General features: G+C 43.0%; 1 protein-coding gene across 1 annotated transcript; it reads right to left on the reverse strand.

The window, feature by feature from the left end:
• Nucleotides 1-504: 504 nt before the first annotated feature.
• On the reverse strand, nucleotides 505-18,950 carry Tspyl5 (TSPY like 5). The gene is given in 2 exon segments (XM_087190649.1): nucleotides 505-18,645; nucleotides 18,648-18,950. Coding segments are annotated over 2 exon segments (1,257 nt in total). The 5' UTR covers nucleotides 18,829-18,950; the 3' UTR covers nucleotides 505-17,569.
• Between the last annotated feature and the right edge of the window lie 1,723 nt (nucleotides 18,951-20,673).

Raw genomic sequence — 20,673 nt, forward strand, 5'->3', positions numbered from 1 at the left:
CCTCCACCAGACTTTTCCACCATGCTGCTTTCCCTTTGGAGCCAGCCAACCATGCATGGACTGAATGCTCTGAAATAGTGAGCTAAAATAAACCCTTCCTCCTTTAAGTTATGGGTGTCCAGCATTGTGTCTCAGTGACAAGAAAGTGACAAAGACAATGTGCATAAGTGATACACAAATAATATACCATTTTATATAGGGACTTGAGCACTTGCAAATTTTGATATCCTTGGAGGCCTTGGAACCAATCCTCATGGCTATCAAGGGGACAACTGCATATGGAAAATCTTGGGGCACCCAGGAAAATCCCATCACCAGATTCCCAGGCACTGGGCTATATCACCAGGCCTGGCATACCTGCCTCCAAAGGAACTCTGTCAGCAGTAGCCACTGGTTTCATTTTTTGGACTTCCCAGACTCACATGCCCGCAGACAGCAATCACTATCTGCTTTATCTGTAGCCAAGAGGCACACCAGAAAATAAAGAAAGAAAAGACCAAGATATTGAGAGAAGCATAATAGCAATTTTAAAAAGTTTGATGTCTTGAGGGTTTCAAGCAGCGTGGGTTACATGTCACATTCCAACCACCAAAATTTTTATAGCACAAAAACGGCCTACTGTGAAGAGTAGGGTAGGGAGTTGGTGGTATCTGATGTCTGACACCAGGGCAGAGACCTATAAATCACAATGTTTTTTTTCTTGACCCTCTTCTACTTCCATCTTAACAAAGGTGAGCTAATAATGAACTACTATTTGATGGCCATCTATTGTTTTTGCTGGCTCAGAATCCATACCCCTTCCACTGGTACTAGCACCAAGATTTAATTTCATTGGGAAAAAAAATCATCCCTTCCCTGTTGTCAGTCCTTGGAGCTTGTGTGGGGCTAAACCACTCCTGGCTCCAGGGCTGGGCAGTGACCCAGTTTTACTTGGTTCAAGTGTTTATAATGACCTAGAGAGCCAAGAGTTCATCTCAGGACTTTTTTTTTTTTTTTTGTACAGGCAGAGAAATACTTTTTCCTTAATTAGGGTTGCTGAAAGGGTAAGATTTATGACCCTAGAGCACCAAGAGACCATCTTTCCATAAGAAGAACAGTACCTGCCCTTGAATCTTGTCCTACCTGGAACCTGAATTATCCCCGGACTTTTTAATTCTTCATGCTAATAACGTTTTTTTTTTAATTCTGCTAATATAAGGCTTATTTTTTATGACTTCTACCTAACTCCAAATTTTCACTTTTCTTTTACAGATAAGAAAATTAGATCTTACAGAAGCTAAGTATCTACCAAAGTCCCACTACCACAGTAGTAGTCAAAGTGTTGGCACCAACTCAGATTGCTGAGTTCCAAATCCTAGCTGTCATACTCTACAATCTCCCATTATATTTCTTTACCCTACCCCTGTATGTCCCACACCTGACTGTGGTAAACATTTAGCAGTCAACCATTCTGGAACATCTGGTGTTAAAACCACGCCCTCAAAGTCGGTGATTCCAGGCAGGCTTTCTTAGGCCCCAGTCCATACTCACTGCTCCTCCTTGATTCCAACTGTAGTTTCAGTTTGGGTCATGAAGGTCAAGGCTTTCCCACATAGACCTCAAGCCAGCCATAATGTGAGCATATTCTGCAATCTGCACTTTACCTTTTCTTGTTTTTGTTTTGTTTTGTTTTTGGTCAAGGAATTGCTTCGGTGCTTATTGACCCAGAAATGGCACAATTGTCTTTTAGGCCAATTTGGGTCACCACGGCTCCAGCTCAACTAGAACCAAAGTCCATTTAGTATACACAGTGGTGTGAGGTATGGCAATAAGACACTTACCCTCCACTCCAACTAGAACAACCTCCTGAAAAGAGAGACTAAGAAATCCTTGGGTCTGTACCATGTAGGGAATGACAGCCCCACCCCTGCCCTCCTCCAACCCACAGCCAAGAAGAGGTGAGAAAAATAAGGTAAGCTTTTCCGGGAGGAGCCTATAACAAGAGTAACAACGAAAAGAAGGGTTTCCCAAAGGGTAATCTTATCAAAGTTACTGGGCTATGGGCAGAGTTCTCAAGCTGGAGATCTAGGGAAAAAAATGAGAATTTATAATCTTGATCACCACTTGGGGATTTTTGAATTTAAATGATGACTACTTTTACCAATGTATTATAGACGTAATACAGAATTATCGGCAAAGTATGTGTTTGTGTTCAATCTGCTCTCAGGATTACTCTAGAAAAGAGCCAGATTGAGAAGATTGCCCATAATCAGAGGCCAAATTAAAGTTGGTGGCACTTTGCATTATTCAGATTTCTCAAATGTTCATGGCTAATTTAATATAAGGACCACCACCTCATTTCAATACTGCTCAAATCCACAGGGAACCCACCAAAAGGAAAAAATTAAAAAGTCACCCATACTTGGCAATGCTATCAAGTCTTATATTTAGATTCATAGCTGTTTCACATCTTTTTCTGAAGCACCAAATATTTTTCTAAGAAGCTAGTAATATTGTATTTGACATCGAAAAACAGTTTTCTTGTCTCAAAGTAGCCCCAATTATTGAGAAAATATGCATTTTCTTCAGAAGTAAATGATAAAAAGAGAATATAAAATAAATCCTGATTTTCAAAAGCTTACAGGGGCTGGGGATTTAGCTCAGTGGTTCCACCGCTGCCTTGCAAATGCAAGGGCCTGAGTTCGATCCCCAGTACCAAAAAAAAAAAAAAAAAAACTTACAGTGCTTCCATCCAATCATGAGTAGGACAAAGAACCTCACAAAATTCTCCAAGAATCTACTGAACTGACTTCTAAGCCAGAGCTCACTTGATCATACACTGTCTTTTGTTAGATTTTTACATATTTTGTTTTTATTGAGCTGTTCATATATGTGTACATACACATTTACTCTTCTCCTCCATTTATATTATACAATACATGCAAGCCTGTATCTTGTAGTTCCTTTGACCCACTGTGATGCGTGAGATTAGAAAAGTTACTACATAAGCAAGCTGTCTAAATCAATGAATAAATCATGAATATCCTCAGTTCTCCAAGACATGATTCCAGTATATCTATGGCATTCACAAAGTCTTATGAGCCCTTGACTTCAGAATCCAGTGCTCAACGACCAGGATCTTTCTTCCCGACAGTCCGCACAGAGCTGGCCCAGGTCAGCCTGAACCCGTCATGGCAGTCACATTCCCTCTGCCAGCAACTGGCCTAAAGAGGATTTATTTCTGGCCAGTCAGATGTTTACCAGTGTCCACTGGGAGGCTTCAGGAAATATTTTCCTCCAAAGTGAAAGAGAACAGAAGTCTCCACTTTCCCCCTTCCTTAATTTTGTTCTGGACACATTCTGTGAGAATACGATGCCTGGAAAGGAAGCAGCCACCTTTACGGCCATGAGACAAGTTTCAGGACAAAAAATCCTTGCCAAGGCCATGCAGAACATGTTGGAGAAGGATCAGAAAGATGCAAAAATATGTTAAGTGAGTGGCTCAACTAACCGTGAAATCCCTATGTCCAGATTCCTTAATATGAAAATAGTAACTGCCCTGATTCTTAGGCCTCTTTAGTCAGGGTTTCTGTTACTTACGACTGAAAGGATTCTAACTGATTCATATCACTCTCATTGAAAACAGGAGTAATTGTCTCCTTTTTTGGAGGAAGGGCAGTGTGGTATAGCTGAGATACCAAAGGTCTTGAGCCAGATTCTAGATAGAAGTCTGACCAAGTAATCCTGAAAAGTTTCTTAAGTTTCAGAGCTTCAGTATCATTAACTGTGAAATGTGGGTAACGGTGAAGAATTGAGAGGCGTTTTGTGTTCACGTACTAGCTCCCCACAAGGAATGTGATCATTACGTACTGCAAATATGTACTGATAAAAAATTAATAAAAATTGAAAAAATTGGGCTGGGGATTTAGCTCAGTAGTTCCACTGCCTGCCTTGAAAGCACAAGGACCCGAGTTCAATCTCTGGTACCAAAAAAAAAAAAAAAAAATTGAAAAAATGATAAAGACTTCATAAGTTTGCTATTTTTAAAAAAACAATAAACCAATGACACATATGTCACTTAGACATGCAGTAGGTGCTCAATAAATGTTAACTCCTTGCTTGGTTTCCCTCCATGTGATCCTGGGGTGGAGTAGAAGTTTCAGTGAACTTTTCAGTGAAGAAGGAAGCACCTTTGTAGTAATGTTAAGAAATAAGAATTTTTCATTGCCTTTATTTGGAGAAAAGAGAAATGACAGAGACGGGTGCCCACGCGGGAGGCTGGAGCTCAAAGGTCAGCTTTGATCAGCAGGTTGTCTGTTTTGCCAGTACACAAAGAAAGCTGCCCACTTCAGAGCTGCTACTGCCTTTTATTGAGCCTGGTGCCATGTGTGACCCAGCTTCCTGGTGGAGCCATCTGATCAAGATCCATATTTGAAGAGACTGTCTTCTGCGCTGCTCCAGGCCAGGAGGTCTCTATTGCCCACAATTGCCTGCAGCTGGAGCCCTTAAAATGTGGACTCAGCTGCCTCCATGGGCAGTGATGCCCAGGTGAGTGTGCACTGTGCACTGTGCCCCGGCAGCCCCCAGATGGTGTGGGCCTGGGGACAAGCAGCAGGCAGTCTGCACTCTGTGTCCCACAGCTGGCCTGCTGGCCACTCTCATGGCCTGCCTGGATGCCCACCCAGAACCCCCACACCCGCACACACATATGCTTCCCCTCCCCAGGGATCAGACACAGTGAAGCCACCCTCAGGAGAGCTCCAGACTCATCAACAGCCACACACTGTCTTCTCCCCCTTCTGAAGGTAGGAACACAACGTTGGCCAACACTCCAACTCCTACTACAAACTCCAGCCTGTCGAGCAATGCAAAATAGTGAGTAAGGACTCTGCCCTTACCCCCAGAAATTATAATTTATGTAACTGTGGGCAAGCCACTGAAACTCATGGGCTCATTTATCTCACCTAGATAATAAGGATAATAATAGAATTGTTCTGAGAATGTGTGTAATGTGCACAGCACTGTGCCTGGCATGTAGTAGTCACTCAATAAAATGGACTCTACAAGTCCCATTGCATGTTAGAAAGGGACATCTCTTCTTGCCAAAGGACAGCTCTAAGGCATGAAAAACCTCTATATTGCAAAGTACAATACCCTGAAAAAAGACATTGAACAGGACATAAGAAAATGGAAAGCTAGCCCATATTCCTGGATAGGCAAAATCAATATTGTCAAAATGGCCATATTACCAAAAATGATATACAGATTTAATGCAATTCCAAAATCATTCTTCATAGAATTAGAAAAAACAATCTTAAAGTTTATATGGAATCAGAGAAGACCCAAAATTGCCAAAGGAATCCTGAGCAAATAGAGCAAAACATAAGGCATAAAAATCCCAGACTGCAAGATATACTATAAAGCTACAATAATAAAAATAGAATGATATGGGCACAAAATGACATGTAGACCAATGGAAAATAATAAAAGACACAGAAGCAGCCCCATACACCTTTAGCCATCTGATCTTTGACAAAGAGGCTAAAAACAAATGCTGGAGAAAAGACAGCCTCTTCAACAAACTGTGCTGGGAAAACTGGTTACCCCCATGCAGAAGCATTAATCTAGATCCATATCTCTCACCCTGAACTAAAACCAAATCAAAATGGATCAAAGACTGAGATATAAAAACAGAATCAGTGAATCTAGTAGAAGATAAAAGAGCCAAAACTCTTGAAGACATAGGAATAGACAAAGACTTTCTGAACAGAATCCCAATTACACAAGAATAACACCAACAATCAACAAATGCAATTATAGCAAATTTAAAAGCTTTTACAGAACAAAGGACACAATCAACAGACTGAAGAGACAACCTACAGAATGGGAAAAAAATTTTCAGCTAATCTCCTGATAAAGGACTGGTATCTAGAATATATAAAATATATTAAAAATTATATCCCATAAAACAAAAGACCCAATCAAAACATGGGAATTGAAATAAACAGACACTGACATATACAATGGAGTATTACTCAGCCTACAGAAGAATGGATTTGAGCCATTTTTAAGAAAATGGATGGCTCTTGAGACTGAACTGCTAAGTGAAATAAATAAGGCTCAGGTTAAACATCACATGGGTTCTCTTACATGAGAAATTCAAAATATAAATAATGTAAATATCGAAAGAAAATGTAGTAGGAAACAGGGAAGTAAACATTTTGTATATGGGAAGGGGGTTGGGGAGGATAAAGGGGAAAGGGGAGTAAAGATGATCAAGATCCAATATGTATATTACTAATTTCCAAAAATGAATGTAATTATTATGTATTTCAAACACATACAAATAAAAATGTGAAACAATAAACAGAAAAAAACCCTTTAGAGCTCATAGTCTCAGGGAAGAAACGGTCTCAGAGACAAAATCAGTCACGGATTTACTATGAAGGAAAAGGAGAGGAAGCTGTGAGAAGGAATCTAGTGAGCAGTTGAGTAAAAGCATGATTTCCCTGGGCCATCGGATAAGACCTCTTGCAGGCAGACAACGGGTAGGCCTGTGGGATCTCAGTGTCCCTCACATACACAATAGGTGGGTGGTAAATGCATCCCGAGACAAAGGTGGCACTGACACAAGATGGGTTCTCAGAGCAGAGGGTGAAGAGTGCTCCTGAGGGCAGGCTGCCCTATAATCATAACCTCTAGAATGCTCCTGAGCTTCCAAGGCCTTGTCCTGTACCCTTCCTGTCTCCGAATTCTGAGTTTTCTCATAAAGGATCTGGTGCCACAGCATTGGGCAGTGCAGTGCTGGGCTTTGATGACCCTATTTTCCCCATATCCTGGAAGACTGCCTTTTAGTATTGAGGCTCAAAGTAATTTCCCCCTAGATCTGCTTACTCTGCTCCATTCCAAAGGCTTAATCTCCTGCTCAGCTTGCTTGTCACTGATACTGCTCTTTTGGAGACTGACTTTGTTCTAACTCAATTTTTTGAGTCATCTAAATTCAAGGAGCTTCTTAGGAGACTTTAGTCTCTAAGTATGTATCTGTGTAGAAAGAGAGGATGATCCCTGAGAAACTCATCACCCAGAATTGTATCACCTGCACTTCCTCGTTTTCAATTACAGACCCGTGTGCTGTAGAACATCACTAACACATAGCATACATGGTACATTTTCAACACTTTTCATTCACTTTCCTGCTCTTTCATTTTATTACTTGATTTTCAATATTCTTTAAAAGTGATTTGGTGCCACTAAGTTTTTGCCCAAGGGTTTGTGCAGGTAATAGCTTCCCTACCCATCCCATCCACTTCTATCCATTTGTATTAGGTTCATGCTTCTCCTTCACTCAAAAGCATTCCCAGCTTATGCTCCTGGATGCTTTCTACACTCTTTTGTTGATATGTTTTTGCTTAATGAGCACCTACTATGCATAAGCCAGTGAACTAAGGGAACAGAAAGAGATTAAGATAATAGGTTCTCTATTCTGTGAACCAAGGACCTCACAATCGCTGGTTGAATCAAAGAGGAAAACAGATAAATACAAGTCACTGTGTCAGGTACTATAATTTGAAGTGTGGGCAAAATACTGTAGAAATTAAGACAAGGGAGGGACTAATTAAGAGATTAAAAATAACAGCACAGAACTTTTGAGTCACTTCTGAAAGGGCTTTGTTGCTTAAGGAACAGCTTGTACAGAGGTGGGTGTTCAGAGACCCAGAAGGGGTTCACAGTGGCCCAAGTCCCACACACACACACGGGGCCAGGAGAGATAGGGACATGAATGAGTGGAGTCTGATAAAATGCAGTTCGGGCCAAAACGCAGGTCAATTGTGCAGCGAAACGAAAAACAAGTGTAACTAAGTGTAAAATGTTGGATAAATAAAATCCACAAGTCTGTAGTGGTAGTAAAGAGGAGAAAAATGTGTTCTTATTTGAGATCACTGGAGGTGATCATACCAACATCTGAAAACTGACAAAAAGGAAGATATTAAACATTTGTACTGCATTTTAAGGAGGAAAGATAGGTCATTGGAGGTGATTAGTATGCCAACACCTGAAATCAAGAGAAGAAATCAGGCATTTATACTGCATTTTTAAGAGGAGATATGGGTCATCACTAGATAATGTGGAAAAGCTCTTCCTTATACTAGAATACCAGGATGTAAACGACAGGATTAGAAAATCAACATTTTGCAAGCCAACCCAGAGGGAAATAACTAATTTGGGTAAATATCATCAATGGCTGCAAAAACCATGAGCTGCAAAGTTCTAGAAACAAAAATATTCTAACAAGTAAACTAACACAGCACCAGTGAGACAACCCATTACTTCCTGTCTTTTGGTGTGACTCATTACGAAGTACACTGACTGCCTCAGGGAGTACTCCGGCCAGGTGTGTTTCACTCATATCTCCAGTTTATAGGAAATACAAGAGATAGAGGGAAAAGTTAACACCAAGAGGAAGCAATCAGAAAAATCCGGAATGTGGAACATCATACAAGCAACTGTCCTCAATTCCTCAGAAAGTCAATGCCATGAGGAGGGAAATATTCTTTTAAAAGTTAAGGAGATTGGGCCTGGGGCTTAGCTCAGTGGTTCTGCCGCCTGCCTCGCAAGCCCAAAGTCCTGAGTTTGATCCCTGGTACCAAAAAAAAAAAAAGTGAGATTACTTTTTATTTTTAAAAAGATGAAAGAAATATAACAACCAAATGCAATGCTGAACATTATTAAATCCCAATTTTAAAAATAATACTGTAAGATAATCTTGAGAATAATAAAGAAATCTAAATATGCAATAGATATTAGATGGTATTTGGGAACTATAATTTTTTGCAGTCTGATACTGACCTTGTGACATAGAAAAGTATCTTTATTTTTTGCAAGATGTATGCTGAGTAGGAGTAAAGCATCAAACAACTTATTTTCAAATGGCTAAGCAAAATATACATATATAACATAGATATTTATTCAAAATGAATACTATAAAAAGTTCACAGTATCTGAATCTAAGTGGTAGGCATTTGGGTGATCACTGTATTTTTCTGTATATTTGACTTTTTTTCATAATTAAAAAGTTCGAAAGGGAAAAAAAAAGGTAAGGCCCAATAATGAAGGACCTAGTAGGAGCTCCTAAGATTCTGGACTCTGTTGTGAAGGGCTTCAGTGAGTAACTGATATGACCAAATTTATATTTTAGAAAGCTCAACATTGTAGTGCATTCACTCAGCTAGCATTTATTGACCACCTGCATCAAATGCTGAGTGAGCTCTAAGTTAGGTTCTATGGGAAATATGAAAACCAAAAAAGTATTGCCTGACTGGAGATAAATGCAAAAGATCAAGCACAAGGTAGAGTTTTCTTATCAGAAGAGGTAACCAGGAGTACAAGCAGAAAAGGCAGATGTACGGTGCCTCCAGGTATTATCTGACATTCAATATCAGCAAAATTATCTCAGGAAAAGTGAACCAATGAGTAACTGAAAATCACCCACTAGCTTTGGCCCCTTGAGTTCTCCTTATTCTTGATGGCAGAACCCCATTCCCACGAGGGATGTTGAACGGTGCCAGGTTTTCTTGAGGTAGAGTGTGGAAGGGTAACCCAATGCTGGCCCAAGGGACCCGTTTCAAGTCTCCTGAAATCCACTAGGGACAACTGGCAAAGATTTTCTTCCCTACTGAAAACAGACATTGAAAAGGAATCCTCTCTTTCCTTCCTTCTTGCTTTTAGGTGCAGTTGGGTCAGGATATAATGGTGGAAGCTAGGGTGTCATGAGGGAAAAGTCAAAGAGAACAGAGGCAGAGAGGTGGACTCAGAGCCCTAACAGCATTGAGCCACTGATGCAAAGATGTGACCCCGTATCAGCTGACTTCTTGTTATGTTAGCAGTTTTCCTCCTTTTTCTAATCACTCATACGCAGGTATTGATGCATTTAGCCCAAAACCTTGCTCAGACTCCATATGCAGGCATGCAGTATCTGGAATCAATTCCACCCTAGAACAGTAGTTAAAGGGAGCTGTTGAGTTCCAACAGCATGTATGCTGCTGTTTAGGATGGCAAAGACAGTTCTCATCATATACCAGGTCTAACTGATTGGCTCATATGCTGTGCAGAGGCTCTGTGCCAACAAGTGCCTGGATATATAAAGCCAGGTATCTGCCCTGGGCCACATGTACACTGCCCAATGGATGGATGGAATCCGGAATCAGGAGACCTGAGGTGAAAGCTTTAACTCTACTACTTACTGGTTTTGTGACTTTGGTCACGGCATTTACTTCTTTGAATCTTCTTGTAGGATACTTGTTATAATCAAGACAAAGTGAGTAAATATACTTTGTAAACCGTGAAGTGTCCCACAGATGGCAGCTATTATGTCTTTGTCAAATCTCTGCTGAGGGCCAGGTTGATGGAAAGCAGGGAGAGGAGGAAATTCAAGCCTTGAGCCCTGGATATCTGGTAGCTGGACACTGGATTGGAGGGTACTGATCTGGAGTAGAGAAGCAGAACTAACACAAAGCCAGATTTCCAGTGAAAGTGAATCAACAGAAGCAAGTTGTGAACCTGAATAGTGAAATACAGTTGGAGAAGAGCTCAAAAGCAGATTTGAATATGCTAAGGACAAATGGAGAAATAAAAAACACAGACGGGGTATCACCTGAGCTCTCTGCATTTTTTGTTGCCCCAACACCTGAGCAATATGAACCCACCCATCGGTAACAGTGTTTCTCCATGGCTAAGGATTTCCAGGTGTAAGAGTGGAAAATTTTTCCAAATATTCAAAGGGGCAGGTGAATTTTTCAGTTTTCTCCTTAGGTGATCTGAAGTGCCTCCTTAGGGCGAAGTGTTTCTTTCCTTAGCTACAAATCACCGCAGCAGACAAGAAGAAGCCCAAAGTGCAAGAAGAGAGCTAGAACTTCAGAGCAAGATTTTTGGTAAGCCACGGGTAGCAGGGCCACTTATTTCTCTCTCCTTCCTCATCCACAGCATGGAACAAACCTAGCACACTCCCAAAAAGTTCAGCAGGTAACAAGAAATTAGAAGAGGGCCTTTTGTAATAAAATCCAAGGTTGAAAAAAGGGCTGGGTACTCATCATAACTAGAATGACCCTATGAGGCCCTCATGCTCCAGGTTAGGAAGAGCCTGACTGCTTCATGAAGTCAGATGTAAAGGTCAAGGGTGAGTTCAGCCCTTTCCTCAATCTACATGGATCTAAGGCACTCACCAGTCCACGAAGGAAAAGGGGGGAAACAAGCAGCTTAACTGAAAGTTCAAGGCAAAAGCTTAGAAGAGGTTAAAACCTGAGAGAAGATCAGAAGAATTCAAAGTTGTGTTTATTCACAGCTATGTCTCCAAAGTGAACAATAGAGACTGGTATACATAGGAAGTAGGGAGTGAATGAGCCCACAGGGAGGCGGTGAATCCCGGATTGAATGGATTCTTCCAACTATCTGGAGAGAGGTATGCTATGGTATGGTATGGTTTGGGTGTGGTTTGGATTTGTCCCTCAAAGTTTCATGTGTTTGAATCTTGGTGCTCAAAGTAACAACAGTAGGCAGTGGTAGATCCTTTAACACATTTAACATGGCCCTTTAACAGGGCCATAATTTTCTTCTCTCTGCCAGGCGGCTCTAACCCATCAGTAGTACATGGCCGACTGTCCCACTGGACAGTATGGGACAGTCCTTTGGGTGGGGCCAACTGACTACTGGGAATCACACATGTATCACCGCTGGTTCAACCCAGTGCGAACATATTTAGGGGTGAGACCTAGTAAGTTACTGAGGACGCTCCCCTTAAAAGGAATTGATGTGATTCCTGTGGAACTCTGCTTAGTTCTCACAAAAGGTTGTTATAAAAAAGACCAAGCCTGACTCCTGAATGGCTCTCTGGCTTCCTGTCTCATGATGGGGTCTCTCCCTCTCGCATGCACCCCTGCTATGATATTATCTGCCAAGATGTGATGCAGCCAGAGGGGTCCTCACCAGAACTAGTACCATGCTGTTTGGACTTTCACACTCCAAAGCTGGAGCTAAATAAACCTTTTCCTTTATAAAGTATCCAGCTTTGGGTACTTCATCATATAACAGAAAATGGACTAATATGAGGCACTTGAAAGGGGCTACTGGAAAATGGAGGCTCTGAATTGGGCAAAGGACCCCTCCCGGTTAGTAACTGACAAGGGCTCTGCATGAATTCCAAGAGGAGGCTTGGGCCTGAAAAAGAGGCTACATGCAATTGCCTTCTACTCTCCATATGTGGGATAATAGCAAGCTGAAAACATTGAAATGTAGCCTTTTCTACATAAAGGTCCTGATTTCCTACTTCTCCTTGAAGGTGCAGCTACACAATGCCCATGTTGCCCAAGTGAACAATCAGCTGGAGCTCCAGAGCTGCTTCCCCTAACCTACATTCTTCAACCCCATCTTATTGGACCTCTGAACATCAAGCTTTTTTACTGTCTTTGTACCAAAAGTTACTTTCATATCAAAGTTGAACGAGAACATATTTCTTTTAATAACTAAAGACGATTCCTGTTTTTGGTGAAGAGCTACACATATGTGAATTCCTGAACCAGACTGCACGTTACTGGCTCTGATTCGATTTACCTAAGTTCTTTTTACTCCCTTTCCTCATCTTATTCCCTCACTGGAGATATCGTTTATTGTCACCTACCTCGTGGGAGTATGGTAAGGAGTCAGTGAATTAACCCTCATAAAGTTTCTATGACAGTGCCTGGAATGTAAGCCTCACTAAAGTAACTACTATAATATGCAAAGTACCTACATGTCAAGAGAGTATAATTTAAGATGTTACACACCGAACTGTGTCACCCCTCTACCTACCAAATTCAAACGTACATTCCCAGGCCAGGGATTTAGCTCAGTGGTTCTGGCGCCTGCCTCACAAGTGCAAGGTCCCGAGTTCGATCCCCGGTACCAAAAAAAAAAAAAAAATACATTCACACATTCATACATCTGCCTACCTAATTAGGATCCTTGTACATAGGGGTCCTGATCCCAAGTTCCTCAGAATGTGACTGTGTTAGGAGACAAGGTTTTTAATAAAAGTTAACTGAGGTCATTGGGCTGGTTCCCAATTCAATATATCTTATGTTCTTATAATAAGAGATAAAGACATAAGACCATGTGAAAACATGAGAAAATAAACCTACTTGCAAGGCAAGGAGAGAGGCTCTCAGAAGAAACCAATCCTGCCAATACTTTGACTTTGGACTTCTATCCTCCAGAATTGAGGAAATACATTTGTTGCATCAACAATCCACTGTGTGGTACATTGCGCTGGAAGCCTAAAAAAAATAGATGTCTTCATGAAAGAAACTTGACCCACTTCATAGATTTACCAACCTAGCCCTGTGACATCTGAATATAGACTATAATAAATTCATTCAACACTGGAGAATTTACTATCCCCTGAACACTATATATTCATTTAAGACCTTCATCACAGAAGCCAATTTTCTTTTCTTATCAATTAACAACCTGCCTCTTATTTTTTCCAATCACTTTCTGCTAGGCAGCTTCACTTGGGACTTGGATGTCACTGTCATTGACATCCACTGTTATCTCCTGATTCATAGGAAATGATCTTCATTACATACCTGAAGTGAACAGCACCAAAGAACCTAGTTCTCAAGTCTAGCCAGACATCAGAATTACCTGGAAAGCTTTTGAAATCTCCATGGCTTGACTAATCTTTTCTCATTCTAATTTGGTTGGTTTCTGTGTGGAGTTGTGACAGTGTGTTTAAATTTTCCAGATCAGTCCAATATCCAACCAAGTTAGGGTCATTACTCAAGTGTAAAGGGCCTTCAAGAACAACTTCCCTGCAACTTAAGTGTAGTCCACAAACCCAACATTCTCATCATCTAAAAACACATTGAAAATGCTAATCTTGGGTTCCATGCAGACTACTGAATCAGAATCTGTATTTTTAAGAAGATGCTGCACATAATTCAGATGTACTCCTAAAAGTTGAGAATCCTTGAATTTCCACACGAAGCACCTAGAAAACTTGTCAAATACAAGATGACATAGCTTCTCTCCTAACCAAACAACTGCAATCTCTGGCAAAAACCTAGGAATTGGGATTTTTACCTTTCTGTGCACCCGGTCACACAGGGGTCTGAGGCTTGGTAATCATGTATCTAGGACAGTGATGGTGAACCTCTTAAGAGATGAGTGCACAAACTGCAACCCAAACCCCCATTATCACAAAGTGCCAACACTGCAATTAAACCCGAATATTGAGATTTTAGTTTAGAAAAAACAACTCATACATTAACATCTTTTGTCTTAAAAAAAATACGTGTCCCATAGATTTGCCACCACTGACTAGGCCAATGTACATATCCTTCAACTGCCCACCCAACCTCTGCCTAAAAACCTTCCAATTATTTTCTCCAAATGAGACATATAAGAGAGATATGTTTTTATTTTTCCAACATGCATGCAAGTTTACAACTATTTATTCTGTTTAGGAACACAGAAATAATTGTCTTTTTACCAGACTGTCAAATTATCAAGTACAACAACTAGTTAGTGATTATTTTGGGGAGGTTATTTTCATAGAACACAACAATAATTTCCAAATTGTATTTCCAAGACCAGCGTTTTATTATGAGACCAGAATAAGCTGATAACAATCCTAGCAGTCATACAAGCTGCCATATTACACAAGAAAAAAAAAAAGACTGATTTTATAGTAAAAGGTCTCAAGTATGTTATATCAGAGTCTTTAAAGTAGTTTTATAACAGAACAGTCTCTCCTTTTGAGGATGTGAGGGAGACAGAGCATCCCCTTCACCTCTGAGTCTCCTTACTAATTCTGAAGACTCATTTCTAAGGCCCATTTCTGGGACTTCATTAGTTAACACTGAAAGCCAAAAGCACACCTGATATAATAATGATAGTACACCCCACAACTACCACCACCAGAGTGCCGATCTCTCAAAGTAGTCTTGCTGCGTGGGCACAATGTCTTGAACTGTCAATAAACAACACAGGGAGAAGAAACAACTACATATGAAATTAGATTCATCACGACTGGTAACTGTAGCTAGGTGATGGGTACACAGGGACCAAGGACCATCCTCTGTGCTTCTGAAAATGTCCCTAACAAAAAGCAAAACAGTTTCTTTAAAAAAAAAAAAAAAAAAAAAGTAGATTTGTAAATTTCAGGCAAAAATGGGGAAAAGTGGTTAAGATTTTAGAAGCAAAATACCCAGCAATGTAGCATTAAGCTTCCACATACACAAGGTCACAACTAAAACAAGAGGAAGCATCCAAAGTTAACATTATTCTAGTTTTGGTTTGTTTCTCTGAGGCAAAAAATCCACTAATGATGAGATGCAGACTGGTCAAAATTCTAGATTCACCCTCACCTAGGCATCCTACTTATCAACAACCCCTTTAACTCTCCTTTCCTGATCCTAAAGAAGGCTCTTTTTATCCCCTTTATCACTGAGATAAGCATGTTCTCCCTGCACTTTCTCAAGCCATTTCTGTCATTTTTCCCCAACGCCATCCCATACCAGGATTGTCCCTTCTCTCCATATTTGCTCTAATTCCCCCACCTGGCCCTGCTGTACTCCAACTCTCAGTCAAAGACTCCCTCACAAAACTCAGAATGAGGTCTACTTTAAGGTAAAGGAAACCGGGGGAATGCAACTGTAGACCTAATCCTCCTTTCCACCCTCAAGGATGAGGAGGAAAGAGGACACAAACAAGCCTGTGCAGGGTGGGCCCAGGCTCAGCTTGCCTAGCTACTGGAAACAACCTGAAGGTCTAGGACAGATTCCCACACCCTAAGCGCACCTTGGAATATAGTGGAGACCAGTGCCTACTCCTGCAGCCATCTGAAGGTACAGAGCAAAGGACTGTCAGAGTGGGAAAGTTGGGACTGATGATCCAGACAGCTGAAACTACTACAAAGGAGGAGACAAGAGGCCCCTGGGTTGTGAGGAACACACACAGAAGTCAGAACAAGAACAGACTGTAATCCCAGCAGTGTGGGAGGCTGAGGCAGGACAGCAAACCTGAGTGCAGCCTCAGCAACTTAGCTACCTAGTGAGATATTACCACCAAAAACAAAAAACAAAAACAAACAAAAAAAACAAAAAACACAACCCCACAAAACCACAAACTTGTTTTTTAAAGGGAGGGGATGTAACTCAGTGCATAGGCCTTGGGTTTAACCCCTACTGCCACAAAAGAAAAAAAAAAAAAGAGTAGACACTAGTCTACAACACAGGTGTAGTTGGGTTTTCAACATCAAAACTGTAGAGTGAGCCCCAGGTGTGAGGACCAGAGTCTGACCACAAACCCAGTTGGCCTTTTGGTTTCCTTGACTCTATTTCAGCCTAGTGTGTGATTGTGCATAGAGGTCCCCAGCTGTATCCCTGGTTCTATATGTAGAAATCACTTTTCTCTGCCTGAGCTGTGGTACTATTTTCAAAAATTCAAAACAATAAAAAAGGAAGAAAGGAAAGGGGCAGGGGAGGAAAGGCAGGTGGTGGGAAGAGGGAGAGTGGAAGGCAGGGTAGGAAAGAGATCTGGAAGTCAAGGAAGTACTATGGAGATGCGAGATACAGTCAAGCAGACAGCAGTCCACAGATGAGAAACACCTCTTCAACAGCACCTCCACTAGGGCACCCTGGTCATATCTTAAAGATGAAATAGGGGAAGCTAACAAAGGTATTTAGCAGACAAAGATGGGGCCCAGGCCCCACCCTCACCTGGAGCCACAGCATGAAGACAGTGAGCATGTCCACACATACCAGCCTGCCCATCAGTCTCAGACAAGAGGGTTCCTAAAGTCTGAGGGCGGGTGTGTCTCATGCATTGGCAGGGTGCTTGAGTCCACAGGCGTTCCTGAGGTCCCTGTTGCCCAGGAAGCCAACCAGAGCTGATAGCAACCTAGACAAAATTTAGAGGTCTGACAGTCACCAGGCGTAGCCAGACAGTGAAGATTCATCAGCAGACACGCCCAGAGGCAAGAAGACACACATGATGGTAAGTGCCATTCTGCTGGCCAAAGCTAGAGATGAAGTAGGTGGCACCTTGGCTGGTGCTCCCAGACCCATATAACAATAAATTCTGGCTAACTGCATGCACTGGCTTCATTTTGCAGTGGTAACAGCAAAGCTTTCCATTGATAATGTCCATGGCCAGCATGAACTTGAAGCCGAGCAAGTCACTTGCCATGAAGTAGCAGAGCTTGAGGATGCTCTAGTCCTCCTGAAGAATGACTTGTAAATGTTCATGATAAAGACAAGTGGGAAAGGCCAGAGCCAAGAACAGGGTCCAGGCAATGTACAGATAGGCAGCACGCATCTGAAGTTTTAAGTCCTTAACATAAAAACAGCAGAGTAAGATCACACACTATTGTAAAAAAAAAAAAAAACAAGAAGGCCATGGAGAGGCAAAAGAACATGATCGTAAGTGCCATATTCTTGTAGCTAAAGTCCAAATGGACTACAGTACATGGAGGTCAAGAAGAAAACAAAGGCAGCCAAGCACACATGAGGAGCCAGGAACAGATCCCGAAGGAGGTAGTAGGGAGACTTGCACAGGATCACTTAGATGGTTTTGCCCCAGGCTGAGGGGTCTCCACTGGCTGCTTCGCTGGACCTGGCCTGCCCTCCCTTCCTTTCTCTCCACGGGCTCCTTCACTCATAAGGTAGTACTGCAGGGGATTGGGCCATAGTTCCTCGTTGATAATCTCGACAATCTTGTCAGACTCAATAGAGCTGTGGTTCACAAACCACCCAAAGAAACTACGGGTTTTTTCTGGGTTTCCCTGACATATGGAGTGCAGATCGTGTCCTGGGAGCCACTGGATCGGAGTAAAGTGAGAAATCACCAGACCGGAAGGCCCACAACCATATTCCTTGATGAGCACTTTATTTTGGAAATAGGGATTACGGCCAAAGTAGAACTTGATTTTGTAGCCCAATCTAGCAAGGCCAAGTTCCTCCACTTCCAATCTGTTCAAATAGCTTAGTACCTCTTTATCTTGGCTGTTGAGAAAAGATGAGAGCTGGGGGTGGTTTCGGAAAGCTTGCCCCCAGAACCCTGGGATGTCCTGGATGAGGGCATTCCGGCGCTCCAAGTGGTATAGTCGAAGCCGCCCGAACTTGCGCGAGAGCCTGAGGTAGGCCCGGTCGGCCTGCGCGTTCATGGTCTCCAGCTTCAGCTGGACCGTCTCTAGGGTGTCCATGTTGCCTTCGGGTGCCAGGAGCCCGGACCTCGAAAGCGTCTCCACCACCTTCCTTTCCTCCCCCACTGAGGCGGGAGTACACTGCCCAGCAGCCCCTTTCTTCGGCTTTCCACCAGCTATGGCCTGAGACGCCCTTACTGCCGAGCTACAGCTTTTTTCTGGCACCTTCTTCCCAGCAGGGCCACGCCGGGTCCCAGCGCGGGGGCCATTTTTCGGCCTTGCCACAGTTCTCACAGTTCCCACAAAGACGGTGTCTGCGGCCAGGCGCTCTGAAAAAGACATGGTCCTTCCTGGGCCTGGCCTGGTGGCGGCCATCGCGCGGTCCCCCCCGGCCTCGTCCCTGAGCGCTAGGCCGCAGTCCAAGGGCAGCCAGCAGGACTCCTGGTACTTGTCCCCAGGCTGCAGGGCCGGCTCAGAGCAGCAGCCTTCGAGCCACCCGCCCTCGCGCTAGCTTGCACCTGTGCCACCTGGGTGTCTTCCCCGGGGCTCGGGCACTGTGGAGGATCCGGGTCGCGCGAGGCGTGGTCAGGAGCAGCGCGGACTTGGGCTTTGGCGCGGCCTTTGCCCCGGCTTTTGGCGCGGGAGGTCTTTCGACCTCTGCTGCGGCCGGTCATGGTGGAAGAAAACTCTGCTTCAAAGCCACGTTCCGACCCGGAGGCTCTCGGCGTCAGCTCGCGGTCTACGTCTACGGAGCGTGCATCTCCATAGCAACCGCCGACGTCACGACTGCACGACCGTACCCCAGCGAGAAGGCAGACTGCGCCGCGTGATTGGCTCCCCCGCCGCGGCTGCGCACTAGCCCACCGCGCAGGCTCGAGCCCCCTTGCTCTCGCTATTGCAAAGTTTTCTCCGACCTCGGCTGAGGTGTGCTGGCGTCTCCTCTTCGCGTATCTCATGCGTGCCCCAAGGAGCTCACAAAGCACATTCGTTGCTTTTGTACAAGATAACCATCATGACCGCCTCCATCATCTATTTTCTGAACACTGCTCTCCATTCAGTGATATCTTGTGACAGCCGTCATGATGAGACTGCACTTGGCCTCTGTGTCTCATCCTTGAAGCCCTCTGCTAAGAGATTTGCTCTGGCAGCCGGGAATGTGAAGGTGGGGGCTATAATGCCAGGCCGCAGAGCTACTTAGAAAATACCAAAAATAATGGCAACTCGTATTTTGTGAGCATCATATTGCTGAACACATTACTAGATGCTTTATATGCATTATCTCTGTTTATGAGGGAGGTATAGTTGTCATTCCTATTTTTCTGATGATAAAGCTGCAGCTCAGAGATGCCTAGGAGCACTTCTGAGACTTGGTAACCTATGTTTTACTGTCACAAATGGCCAGTCTTTCCAGGCCTAAACTGTAAACCCACACCCTCCAGCGCCTCGACCCTCGGTTACGAGCTGGGCTGGCTCTCAAGGTACAGGACCAGATGAAGGTCGTGAATCAGTACTCCAGTAATTGGGTAAGGCAGAAAAGTGGTCAGAGAGAGAAATGACCATCCAAGGAGCAGAACAGTGTTTTCCAGGTGGAGGCTCAGAAAAGGACTCTTCACGGTAGCAGTGAGGAGAAACGTTTCCCCCAGCCTGCTTTGTGTTCCCAGAGGCAGCCCTCGACAAGCCAGGTGGTAAAAACACGAATGGCAAGGGAACCCATGGCCAAAACGAAATTGCTAAAAGAAGCCTTTTAAGTAGTACTTTCAGGTTCAAAGGAAACAAAAACAGCCCTTGCAGCCAGCTAAAGAAGAGGTGAGCCCCAAAGCTCCTGGGAGCTCACTACCTCTTTCATTATCCAGAGTGTCCTCATGGGTCCGCAGTCTGACATTACCTACCTGGGCTCTACTATACTAGTATCCTTACAATTTGAACTCAGTAGATAATGTCCTGCCGCAGAGCCTTTGCACTAGCACTTCCTTCTGCCTTGAAGGCTCTTACTCTACATGTGGTTGATTTGGTATCTCGGCCAGCTCCCTTAACACTTTATTTGAAATGTAACCTCAGAGGCTATCCTATTTTAAATTGCCACCTGTTCTCTGGCCTTTTACTGTGTTTTTTCTTTATCCCATTGCACTTATCACCATTGAACACACCATATCAATTATTTATTATGCATGTTGTTTTACTGTCTCCTCTCTCCACAGTATCAACCCTACCATGGCAGAGATCCTTGTTTTGTTTGCTGTTCTGTGTTCCTTCATCACCTACAACAATGCCTTCACATATCCAAAGCACTTAATAAGTAATTGTTTAATGGAAGAATGACTTAAAACAAAATTTTCAGACTGGGGATTTAGCTCAGTGGTTCTGGCGCCTGCCTCCAAAGCACAAGGTCCCAAGTTCGATCCCTGGTACAAAAAAACAACAACAGAATTTTCAAAATGGGATTTGTAAATTGATTACCTAAAATTAAAAATATCCCCCTTTCCCGATGAAGTAATGGTATAGATGAAGGCTATATTCCG

This window comes from Heterocephalus glaber, unplaced genomic scaffold, assembly GCF_053883595.1.
Source record: "Heterocephalus glaber isolate CG9 unplaced genomic scaffold, H.glaber_assembly_v1.0 deba00001555, whole genome shotgun sequence".
NCBI classification, from domain to species: domain Eukaryota; kingdom Metazoa; phylum Chordata; class Mammalia; order Rodentia; family Bathyergidae; genus Heterocephalus; species Heterocephalus glaber.